Source organism: Bacillus rossius, chromosome 7 (genome assembly GCF_032445375.1).
Source record: "Bacillus rossius redtenbacheri isolate Brsri chromosome 7, Brsri_v3, whole genome shotgun sequence".
In the NCBI taxonomy this organism is placed as follows: domain Eukaryota; kingdom Metazoa; phylum Arthropoda; class Insecta; order Phasmatodea; family Bacillidae; genus Bacillus; species Bacillus rossius.
Window position 1 is genome coordinate 70,378,874 of NC_086335.1, and position 13,278 is coordinate 70,392,151.

General features: G+C 39.2%; 2 protein-coding genes across 2 annotated transcripts; one reads left to right on the top strand and one right to left on the bottom strand.

Annotated features, from left to right (window-relative positions):
• Window positions 1–223: 223 nt before the first annotated feature.
• On the bottom strand, window positions 224–3,884 carry LOC134534625 (collagen alpha-1(IV) chain-like). The gene is made up of 2 exons (XM_063373112.1): window positions 3,877–3,884; window positions 224–1,550 (listed from the first exon to the last, which is right to left on the bottom strand). The coding sequence occupies exons 1-2, from the start codon at window positions 3,882–3,884 to the stop codon at window positions 224–226; spliced, it is 1,335 nt and encodes a 444-aa protein (XP_063229182.1).
• LOC134534494 (cuticle protein 64-like) lies at window positions 3,830–7,096 on the top strand. The gene is made up of 2 exons (XM_063372972.1): window positions 3,830–3,894; window positions 6,294–7,096. The coding sequence occupies exons 1-2, from the start codon at window positions 3,883–3,885 to the stop codon at window positions 6,780–6,782; spliced, it is 501 nt and encodes a 166-aa protein (XP_063229042.1). The 5' UTR covers window positions 3,830–3,882; the 3' UTR covers window positions 6,783–7,096.
• The last annotated feature ends 6,182 nt before the right edge of the window (window positions 7,097–13,278 follow it).

The window sequence follows — 13,278 nt, forward strand, 5'->3', positions numbered from 1 at the left end:
AGGTAAATAATTGAAAAAAACAAATGTAGTAATAAATGAGAAATAGAAGATAGCGTCGACTTCACTGTACGGGCGGAACTCTCAGTTGGGATAGTCTGCACGTGTACTTGATTGCAGCCCGTGCATGGTGACCACGCGCCGACTGTGACTCCGCGTGGTCCGGCAAGGAAGTGGGACCCGGGGCGCCGCTGACGGCGAACAAGGTCTCCGTGGGAGCCCCTTCCTACATCCTCGCCACGGCTCCCAGGCGCGAGTCCTGGTTCGCCAGCCCCGGTTTGCCAGTCCTGGTTCTCCAGTCCTGGTTCGCCAGCCCTGGTTCGCCAGCCCCGTTTGCCAGTCCTGGTTCGCCAGTCCTGGTTCGCCAGCCCCGGTATGCCAGTCCTGGTTCTCCAGTCCTGGTTCGCACGTCCTGGTTCGCCAGCCCCGGTTTGCCAGTCCTGGTTCGCCAGTCCTGGTTCGCCAGCCCTGGGTCGCCTGCCCCGGTTCGCCAGTCCTGGTTCGCCAGCCCCGGTTTGCCAGTCCTGGTTCTCCAGTCCTGGTTCGCCAGTCCTGGTTCGCCAGCCCCGGTTTGCCAGTCCTGGTTCTCCAGTCCTGGTTCGCCAGTCCTGGTTCGCCAGCCCCGGTTTGCCAGTCCTGGTTCTCCAGTCCTGGTTCGCCAGTCCTGGTTCGCCAGCCCCGGTTTGCCAGTCCTGGTTCTCCAGTCCTGGTTCGCCAGTCCTGGTTCGCCAGCCCCGGTTTGCCAGTCCTGGTTCTCCAGTCCTGGTTCGCCAGTCCTGGTTCGCCAGCCCCGGTTTGCCAGTCCTGGTTCGCCAGTCCTGGTTCGCCAGCCCTGGGTCGCCTGCCCCGGTTCGCCAGTCCTGGTTCGCCAGCCCCGGTTTGCCAGTCCTGGTTCTCCAGTCCTGGTTCGCCAGTCCTGGTTCGCCAGTCCTGGTTCTCCAGTCCTGGTTTGCCAGTCCTGGTTCGCCAGCCCCGGTTTGCCAGTCCTGGTTCTCCAGTCCTGGTTCGCCAGTCCTGGTTCGCCAGCCCCGGTTTGCCAGTCCTGGTTCTCCAGTCCTGGTTCGCCAGTCCTGGTTCGCCAGCCCCGGTTTGCCAGTCCTGGTTCGCCAGTCCTGGTTCTCCAGTCCTGGTTCGCCAGTCCTGGTTCGCCAGCCCTGGGTCGCCTGCCCCGGTTCGCCAGTCCTGGTTCGCCAGCCCCGGTTTGCCAGTCCTGGTTCTCCAGTCCTGGTTCGCCAGTCCTGGTTCGCCAGCCCCGGTTTGCCAGTCCTGGTTCTCCAGTCCTGGTTCGCCAGTCCTGGTTCGCCAGCCCCGGTTTGCCAGTCCTGGTTCGCCAGTCCTGGTTCGCCAGCCCTGGGTCGCCTGCCCCGGTTCGCCAGTCCTGGTTCGCCAGCCCCGGTTTGCCAGTCCTGGTTCTCCAGTCCTGGTTCGCCAGTCCTGGTTCGCCAGCCCCGGTTTGCCAGTCCTGGTTCGCCAGCCCTGGGTCGCCTGCCCCGGTTCGCCAGTCCTGGTTCGCCAGCCCTGCCGTGCGCGACACGCCACTCGCTGTCTGCTGCCTGCCGCGCCTTTACCGAGCTGTGTTCATTCACGTGGCTGGGTGTCTACAGCGCATTTCCCTACTACCAGCCACTATCCTCCACTTGGCTAGGTACTTCACATCTAAAAATAACAATGATTTAGCAGGAAAAAAAATATTATTGAAGTTATAATTTAGACACATTATTAACATGAGTGTGAATTTTTACGGTACTCAATCACTATACAACAAAATTTTCACACAATTAAGAAAAAAGGCTGATTTTGCGTGACCACTCTATCTCTCTCTCTACACTCTTGTCTGTTCTCGTCATTTACTCCCGAATCTACAATAAACTCCATACACTTTCTGAATTTTTAAAAATATAATAAACTTGCTTTTTAATATTACGGACAATGTGCAGTACCTATATATATTTTTTTACCAGTACATTTCCGCAGTAGAAATTTCTGTTGATTTTCGGGTGCTTCAACAGAGATTAGCCTATTGAACCAAAAAGCTGGAATTACGTACTTTATTTCCTGTCAGATTTTGTTGGCGCAACGGAACGAGATTGTTAACTCTTGTGTGCATTTTGTGACCCAGAAATGGGATTCACTTTCAATATTGTGACGATGACTTTGGCTCGGTAAATATCGTCTCTCCGCGTGCTAATCAGTATTTTGTTGGTACAAACAAATATTTTCCGTGTTATAAATTTATACTTTAACTGTCATCGCTATTTGTTTGAGTTAATAAGTTGCAAAATGCAAGAAAAGTCAACCAGTACCTATATATTAGTTGATAAAAATATATAATCTCTTATTCTTAGAAACAAAAATATATTTTCTTTTATTATCTTGCAGAAGCAGTTGTGTTTTTCATTTGGAAAGTTTCGTATTTCCACCCCGGCTGAATGCACTGGTGTTGTTTATATAATAAGTGTGTGTATACATACACATATAATGCCTTTAAATTTGATTCAATAATATCCTGTTTATTTTTATCACCCTTTTAAAGATAAAATAAAAAAAAATGAAGTTTTGAATTAGATTAAGATTAAAGTTAGAGCAAACTTATTTTCAGGTTTTTGAAGCTCGGAATTAAACGTCAAGTTGGATATTAGTTTTCTCTTACATAAATTTATTTTACGGGATAAAATTGTAAATTTATCACAATTGCTTTCATGCATTTTATGTTTTCTTACAAATTTGTTTACCAGATATTTACCAAACTTGATTTGCCATCTGTAAAATGTCACACAAGTGATCACAACAAAGATTGATTGCAGTGACTGTTTACCATTATTTTACAACAAAAAAATGTGTGCTAGTCTTTCAGTACTTTCAGTAGGTACTTAGATATATGTGACATATAACTTCGATAACTTGCAAGTTTATGTATTCTCTAGTTTCAAATACACTTAAAAACAAAAAAGTATAACTTCTAACGCGCTTACAAAGTTCACATGCAACTTTTTTTTTTTTAATTACTTAGAAAAATTCTCTTGAAATAATATATTTAACTTCTAACGCGCTTACAAAGTTCACACGCAACTTTTTTTTTTTAATTACTTAGAAAAATTCTCTTGAAATAATATATATTTCTACCTGAAACATTGTGTTGTAATGAAGACGTCAGAAAATGTTTTGAATTCAACTATGAGGATTGCCGCAATGTTACTCAAAGTTAGCTTTCTGGTCACTAAGTAATGTTTGATTGTGACCGCAGAATTTCACAATCACTAGGGACCGGAAAAATTCGCGGGTTCAATGACCTGTAGGATAAACTCCATAGTTCTACTTACACTCGGTCAAATGTGACCCACTCATTGGCTGCTGTTTTGCGAGACGTCCCAACGTAGCAGCCTGTGATTCGACACAGCTCTGGTTGGGTGTTTCTCATTTGGCCCAGAGTCATCCATAGGTGAGTTGTGAGCCGATAACAGACGCCGCATTGAGGTATAATTATTTGTGTTTTAGCCTATATCACGAAATGAACTCGCGAATTTTTCCGGTCACTAACGATCACGTTCACGCGTAGGGATGATGACGTAACGGAACGCTCGGTTGTTTTCTGTCCGTCGTTCGTGCGGCGATCGACGGACGCCCAGAATGGAATAATTAACCTTCCTCGCAATCGGCGCTGGCTCGCACCCTTGGATCCCGCACCGGGGAGGTGTTGGGGAGGGGGGTAACTTCCTTTCACCCGTGGTCCGGCGTGACGATGGGGGAAGGGGGTGGTGGCCGCGGGAAGAAAGGAAACTGCAAAACCCAGCTCGGTATAAATACCGCGCGACATGTCCACCACGGCATCAGTCACCTGCTCATTCACCACGCGGCAACATAGCTACCGGCAACACTCACCTCGACATGAAGGTCATCGTAAGTACAGCAGCGCGGAGGCAGTCTCTCTGTCTCTGGGACCTCACCCTGGGTCACACAGCCTCTGGCGACATCGCCACACGCCGGACCTAGTCACACGCGCGCAACGGAACAATGCCCACCTCACGACCGTTCAAGTGGACAGGAAAGCCACGATAAAAATACAAATTTTAAATCCTTCCAAACTGTCGGAACCGGACTGGGTATACGACTGTCCGACACATAAAGGCCTAACCCTTTTTAAGCACACGATAATTTGGGTATTGTAGGTGGTAAAAAGCTCGGGACTTTATTATAATATTAAATAATACCACGATAAACAACAATTATATACACAGTTTTAATTTTTTTTTCATAGCCGTGCAGTAGGATGTCGATAGTGTAACGCAGAGATGCACCGTGTCCAGTTGAGTGGACGAACAGAAGGAGGGTCTTCTTCAGAGACGCTATCAGTGCTCGCCCCACGTCGGGGCGACTGGAGTGTCCGAGGCGGGGACGTCAGCTCACCGACCCTGGACTCGAACCCCGAAGGCTGCATCACAAATCATCTTCCAAGACAGGAATTTTTAAGCGGGCGCCTCCCATTTCAGGTCATGATTTTATATTTATATTAATCACTGATCAACTTTTAGAAATATTCAATTGTTTATCTTTCACGAAATGAAAATTATATACAGCGCATACTTTTTGCATAATTAGCTGCCAAAGTTACATTTTTAACGTTCTTGGGTTGTACAAATAAGGAGAATTTAGTTTATTGCAGAACTGAAACTTTTTAGGTTTAACTGCAATGCCACTGGTTACTTCATGATATACATCACAAAAACTCATTTCATGTTCTTTGGCTGTCAAAATCGTAACAAATTTGAGAATTTTGAAATGTCAAGTAATATAAATTAATATTTTCTGAAAGAAATTCAAACCATTTCTTGAAGTAGCCAGTGGCATTGCAGTTAAACCTAAAAAGATCAGTTCTGCATTAAATTAAATTCTCCTTATTTGTACAACACGAAAACGTTAAAAATGTAACTTTGGCAGCTAATTATGCAAAAAAATATGCGCTGTATATATTTTTCATTTCGTGTAAGTTAAACCATTGAAAACGTCAACACGTTTATCTGTAATTTATTACTGTAAATATAAAATCTTGATCTAAAATAGGAGGCACATTCTTAAATGAATAAGTTAAATTAAAAAACTACACACTTCAGCCACCCTGATAGATAAAGCAGAGTGAACATCAATCATCACAAGCCTAACATAGGCTGCAATGATAGTAAAAAATTATTGTTGTCCTCAGTAAGAGTTCTAAAAGACTCACTGTTTTATTGTCTTATATTTCTTTAGATCGAATCTTCAGGGACTCCACCTATTGATGAGTCCATTCGTTAACGTTAGGCACACTTTTCTTGTATTAATTTGTCGAATTTGTCGAAGTATCAGTTTTGTTCACATGAAAAAATTTTATATCGTGACGAAAGGAAATAATTTCTTCATGCTATAACTAACAACGCTTTATAGATATCTCTCATTATATGAACAATATTTTGAACAAATAAAATAAGGCAGGTTAACAGTATTGAAAATAAAAAGATACTTATTGAATGCGTGTATATTTGAAACAAGGGATAAATTTATGATATTGTTGTAACTTAAACAGTATCGAATGTCTAGTTATTAAAACAACAAACACTGTCAAAACTTTTTTACTGATTTCTTAAATTAGAAGAACCAATCATGTAACCTGCTCGATGAATTGGGCTAAATCAAACAGAAAAATTATTTAAAAAGGTTAACAATAGACTCAAATCAAGTCTTAGTTTCTTATTTATTAATTTTTCAATCATATCATTAAATATATTTTTAATTTGGTTTTAAGAATTTTAAATAACTCAAGTGTAAACAAAATAATGGAAAAGAAGTAAACGATATAATAACATAATTTGATGGCCAAAATTATTAATAGTATTTTGCTACAGTAAAAAAAACAGAATATTTATATTAAAATAGACCTAAATACATGTAACCAAGCTAAAATTATGTATAGCATTATCTGAGCAGATTATATAATTTTCTTAAGTAGTATCAAGTGTAAAATTTTTGGCAATGCTTAGGGTATTCCCGAAGTTTTCTGAGATTCATTATTGTTTATTTTGCATTATTTATATGATTTGAAGCAGAATAAAATGTAACTGGTACCTTTTCAAGTCCTTTGTGAGAGTAAAAGTATTTTGTGTACAATGTTAATAGCGATTTAGAAACTTTATAACAATTTATTTGCAACTGAAATAACAAGCGACGTTAATTGAAATGAATGAAGACATTACGAATACAAACTAAGTATTCACTAAAACAAGGCAACAACTGTCCTGCACCTAACTCGACACGTGGTTCCGCAGGCTTGCATTGTTCTGCTGGCCGCCTGCGCATGCGCGGAGGAGGCTAAGACCGTGGAGAAGAGAGGGCTCGCTGGTCTGGGCTACGGCGGCTACGGCGCCGGCTACGGCCTCGGCTACGGCGCCAGCTACGCCGGACACGGCCTGGGCTACGGCGCCGGCTACGCCGGACACGGCCTGGGCTACGCTGGCTACGCCGCCGCGCCCGTCGCCGCCGTCTCCAAAGTGAGCTACGCCACCAGCCACGCCGCCCCCGCCTACGGCCTGGGCTACGCCGGCCACGGCCTGGGCTACGGAGGTCTCGGCTACGCCGGTCTGGGCTACGCCGCCGCCCCAGCCGTCGCTAAGGTCGCGGTCGCCGCGCCCGCCGTCAGCTACGCCTCCTACGGACTCGGGCACGGCCTGGGCTACGCCGGTCACGGTCTGGGCTACGGAGGTCTCGGCTACGCCGGCCACGGCCTGGGCTACGCCGGCTACGGTTACCACCACTGAAGATCTCCCTTCCTCGACTACGATTCACCTCCTGACTGCAGCACAGTATTAAATAACAATGGCAAGGAAGCGCTGTACACATTTGATGCTGCGAACTTCAAGAAAACCCTAACTTTAGAACAAAATTATTTAAGATTTGGTACATATTTCTGATGGAAATCCCACCGTGCAATTTATTGAATTATAATTTGTACTGTAAAATAATAATCAAATATGTTCAGAGCTTCTTGTCCACGTACATTATTAATTTATATGTTAAATTATAAATGTTTTAATATTGTGAACAAAAATGAAATAAATAATTTTTATTAATATTTATGTTTATTATTCCTTAAACAGCTATTGTTGGGTATTAGTTATCATCAATTAATTTGAGTTTACTATTTGCTTTAAAAAATATTTGTGTTGTTATTATACCTTCCAATTAATTGTATATAATCAACACAAAAAAAAAAGAAACCACTCATCACACACAAAATAATGAGCCAGCACATCATTTATTCTTGAGGATACAATCATTCCAATAAACTGGAAACCAATTACAATATTTACTTAACATATTTGTTATACAGGAAAAATTGATCTTACTCAAAGCTAGAAAAAAAATATTGTTTCATCCAGCTTTTGTATTGAAAAACCTTTCTTAGACAAAGGTTTCTTAAAAATTGTTTATGCAAATTACAACAATGAATATTTTCAAAATATGTTTACATGCACATTTTAAATTCACTTTGGTTTTACAAGCCAATATTCAGCAATGACAATAAGTGATAATAATACATGGCTTTTGAAGTTTTATATTAATATCATAGTGGAATTTATTTTTTTAATTATGAAATATCCAATTAATATTGCATAATTCATAATTGACATAATTAATTTCAATAATGCATCAAAATGTGTTCAGAAAACAAAATTTTATACAACAATTGGTATTCACAATTTTGATATTATTAAACATATATATTTTAATTAATAATTTAAAATGACCTGTGATATTTATGTTTAATATATTAAATTCATATTTCAAACAATAATTAATATTAATTTATGTTGTGTATAATTGGTTTACACACGTTTAAATTAATTCTTGAGAATATCCTTCTGAAAATTGAATGATTGGTTTACCTACAAATATAATATAATTAGTAAAATCAAAACTTATAAATTGAATTCAAAATTGTAGTATTTTCACAAATTGGTTTAGAAATAATTAGAAATCAACGCGTATCAATATTTAAACAGGCAATAAAACATCAATACAATAGTTATAAAACCAAGAATAGATAATATTGCTTAAAAATAATTTGATTTGAATTTTAACAAATTTAACGAATATTGTATTTTTGATGATTTACCATTGAAAAACACGATAATTATCATCTGCAGGCATAGTGTTCAAGCCAGTTGTAACTATATATAAGATTTTCAAAAAAAAAATCTAGGAACAGATCTTGGTGCCCTAATCGCTGACCACAGAGTTACTCCAATAATTCTTCAAACGTCTATAGCGTTTCATTTAAACTCTTATTTTAAAGTTTCAAAAAATTAAAAACTCGATTAACATACAAAAAAATTGTCTGGTCAGACAAAACTAACATTTATTTTCTATTGGTGATACATGAGTTGATAACAAAAATATATATTTCAATTAAATAATAATACCGATTTTAAATGATAATTTATCTGTTGCTGATGAGTAATTTCTCACTGATAGAATATTTTGGTGAGGCCTATTAAATATAATTTACTTTTGAGACTGTACTTCAATTTAAGTTCTTTCAGAAAAAGACAAACAGAACATGAGCCTAATACGTGTAACATAATCTGGCCACTGTAATAACCTCTGACAATTATTTATCATAAGATATAACTTAGCAATGTTATGGCTTTGCCTCATGAAAACATGCGTTATCACGTTTGACAAAATTATCGTGGAAAACATTTCTAGACAAAAACTTAAACGTCAAACAACAAATTGTTTTCCTGTGGACCACAATTAATATTCAACTATTTACTTATCTCAAAACATATTCCATTAACGTAATTTAGGCTTTAAGGCATATCAGTACTCTCCACCTTGGCCTAGACAGAAGCGAGAGGACATTAAAATATTTTTCTGATAACATACATGTAATATATTTTCAATGTGCATGGTGGAATTTTTATTTATTTTGTTGTTTTTATCAGAAATTTCAGTTTTACAATCATAAAAGCTGTAATAAAATATATAATGGAGTATAACGTTCTTCAGAAATAAACTCATTTATTTATACTTGACATAATTTTGTGAATAAGATTTATTTTAAGGCTATAGTTCACAGCTCTACGTTTAATTGGAACCAATGTTAACTGATCGTTACATGTCACATTGTACATTGGGGCCACACACTGTGCTCGCCAGTGATTTGTGAACAACTAACCTCCGTAACGAGCAAATTCACGTGTTCTCATGTTGTTCATGCCCCGAATAAACGTTTAGACAAGGAATTTTACTTTAATACTGCTTATCTTGTAAGAATGCACTAAACAGTTAGTTAATGCTTAAACGTTTCTGCACACGTTAGGAGGTATACTTCTTTGTCATTCCGAAACATTTTAAAATACGGGTTATAACACTAAGTATGTGTTTATATATTTGGTTTTGCTTAAACGACTGGAATCAGGCTGTAAAATAATTACTACAAACAATACTTAACCTTATCGAGCTGATTCGACTTTTTTATAAAATTATAACAATATTACAAATTTATTAAAAATAAAAAATAAAAATGACAGTGATGAGATTCGAGTCATGTCCCTTGAGTTTAATAAGCGTGCGCTATACCGCTGTGAATATTACAAGGAGAATATGTATGTATTACAATGACTGCAATTCCATATTTGTTTTTTGTTTTTTTAATTTGAGATTACTTTTTACTGTGACTATTTTAGTTTACCAAATATATTCCGTGGTAGTTTCACTATCACGAAAGTTTCATTTGAACCGCAAATGCGTTTGGTATGTAACCTGATGTTAACGAAAGTGACTATGTACGTGTTTTATGTTCGCCTCACCTGGGCCCGACATTTGGGTAACACATTTCCGTTCGTCGACTTCCGTCCCGTTCGTCGCCGAGCTGCTCCCGCGGAACGCCGCGCGCAGAGCTGCGATGTTCGCGCGCGGAGCGGACAGTGCGGCTGTCGCCGAGGTGACTGTCACGGGAAGCCTGACATGTCCATCAAGTTCTGTCCCTGCCCGAACACGCCCGAATATTCACCTTCGGCCAACCTTCGGGATTTGTTTCATTTTTGCGCAGGAAAAATGAATTCAAATATTAAAAGTGGTCGGTTAGGTTAGCTACATTAAAACACTTTAAAACACTATGGACGGTTAGTTAGGTTAGTATAGCTACATTAAAATAAACAGAGAAATATAAATATATATATATAAATAAACACGAGGTTGACCGAAGGTGAATATTCGGGTGTGTTCGGGCAGGGACAGAACTTGATGTACATCTCAGGCTTCCCGACTGTTACTGCCTGGGAAGCCTACTATTCACACCGAGTATTCGACATGCCCGAACATTACCGAATACACTTGCCTTAGGGTATTACTTCGGAATTCTTTTCTTTAGCTATGTAGCTAACCTATCCTGACCAATCACCCTAATTTTAAAGAATAATAAATGGACCTAACCTATCATAACCCACTGTCCACACGACCTAACCCAACTGACCATTTTCATTCTCTATATCACAGATTTGTAATACATAAACGTAACCTAATCATTTGTTAAAATGGTGAACTATTAGATCACAATGTCAGAAAAACCTTGTCCAAAAGTAGTTATTATTATTATTATTATTATTTTCCCTTTTATAAAAATTACTCTCCTTAATAATTACAAATTTATTATTTCAGAAGAAGAAACATAAATGGTGTTTTATTTCTCTTTTTCATTCATACATAATTTTCCAGTAAATGTAACACTCACATTGACTAGATTTTCTCATTGGTAGTATTGGAGAAGTTAGCATTGACATTTCCGGCATTTTAAAACAGACGTTTTTTCAACCTTAAAAAAAAAAATTCCGAAGACACCCGAAGGCTAAGTATTTGGTAATGTTCGGTAGAGACCGGAAAAAATCGTGGGTTCAATGACCTTCAGGATAGACTCCAATATCCACTACACACTCGGGCAAATGCCAACTGTTCATTGGCTGCTGACTTGTGAGTCGTCTCGACTGTGTGGCCTGTGATTCGACACTTCTATGAGTGAGGGTCTCTAATTGGCCCTCAGTCCTCCAGATTAACAGTGAACCTATGTCAGAAGCAGCACTAAGGTATAATTATTTGAATTTTTAGCATAACACAAAATGAATCCGCGAATTTTTCAGGTCTCTAATGTTGGGGCATGTCGAATACTCGGCGTGAATCGTAAGGCTTCCCGTCACTGCCTGCGAGAGTCTCCGTGCGACAGGCGATGGGGCAAGTCACTGTGCGTGTCTCGCGCGGGAGGGGGCAGTTGCGCCAGCGGGGGACCCCGCCCCCCCTAGGGGAGGGACCCCCGGACACCTCGCGCCGTCACGCAGTCACGCAGTCACGCAGTCACGCAGTCACGCCTAGAGGCGCCGGCCTCGGTCACGTGTCGACACGCGCGGTGGAAGTTGCACTCACTGCAACCTCTGCACGCAAACAATTAACACAAAATATAAAATAAAAAAACAACTGGTCTGATATTACAAATACGGTCGCTAAAGAATCAATTCAATTAAATTAAAAAAGTATATATTTAAATAAATACTCAGTATGCAATATTAAAATTTAACACTAATTATTTAATATAATAAAATATTCAAAATTAATTTTGATAAAAAATAAAATTCAATAAATATCCAGAAATTTTTATTAAAATTTATTATTGTTAATTGTTTTATTAAAATTTATTTTATAATTTATGCATACGGGATATAACTTCCCTTGTATAAATACACTTGAAAAAGATTACGAACGCAAGTTCTTTAACTAATATTCGATATAAATGATTGTTTTTAATGATATGGACCAGTACTCAATAACAATCACTAAAGTATAAAATTTTAAAGTGCATATATAACTTTTATTTGTATTTGCATTTTTTTTTAAACCCTGCAGTAGACGAAAAAAAGATGACGGGCGTGACTTTATTTTACCTTGGCATTGGTGGTGGGAGGTCAGTCTGCCGTTAACTTCTGTGGAGGAAGTATCCTTAGACATATTACTGCTCGTGCCGAGTTCAAGCTGAGGATTCCATGACATAAGTGTGTATTTTGATTAAAATTTTATTATAATGGTATTTAAATAATTATTATAATTTATCAAATTTTTCTAATATTTTTCCGACAATAATCACGGATGTGCAGTATGGCTGATGTGACGTCATAATTTAGAAGTGGCGAAACTTTTATTATTATTTAAAAATAAAATTTAAATAGTTTTTATAATTTTCCTGGTTTTTTTTGCAATAAAATACGGATTTTCCAGATGGCGGCAGTAACAAAACTTGCAAAGATGACTTCTTTACCTTCAAAATGGCGACCATAACATCCTAATAATCAAGGTCATGACCTAAGCGGCTTATGGCGTCTTGCCCATGAGGGATTGAAAACACTTTGGGGAATTTTCAAGCCGTTGACATTTTTCAGGAATAAAATGGAAATTGTCCCTCAAAACGGGAATTGTTCGCTCGAAATAGGTAATTGTTAATTTTTCCTATTTTAAGAGATTTTTTGACGGATTTTTTTCCTTCTAAGAACTGGAAATTTTGGCGGATTTAGGTGAATTTCGGGCCAATTTTAAGGAATTTAGAGTCATTGTTGGCAAATTTTGGATTTAATGGTCAAGGGTTAAGGTCAAGATGGCCTCCGTGACGTCACAATCCAAGATGGCGGACCGGCTCCAGGGTCTTCACCCAGAACCCAGTCCCTGGAGGAACCAATATATAGCTACTACTCACTTACATCGCAAATTATACTCAGTTCATAAAAAACAAATAGGTTTTGAATTAATCATTCACATATTTCAACCAAACATTTTTCGTTTTTGCTAATGTTTAAATTATAAATATTCTAAAAAAAAAATATTTGCTTGTTTAAGGAAGAATTAAGTACAATGCAGCTACTTTTAGCGTCGACAGCAAATAAAAGCTTTAAAAATACAGCCAGAAAACCAAAGGACACGATTTTTCTAACGTTTCGTTAAAAACGGGGGGCGACATCCTGGACGGCCCACAGAGTTGCTGTCGTCAAGGAGCCTCCACACACGAGCTCGCAGCTTCCAGACATTGTCGAGTTCCGTCATTACACACTAGCTCTGGAATGTAACGTCACAGCTTGACGGATCACATCATCTTCGGATGCGACTTTCTCCGTCGTCCGTCAGCAAGGTGGTGGAGTAACAGGCGATTTGCCTAACGGCGGTTTGCCTAAACATGAATTCGTTACGGCGATTTGCCTGAAGTCATTTCGCCTA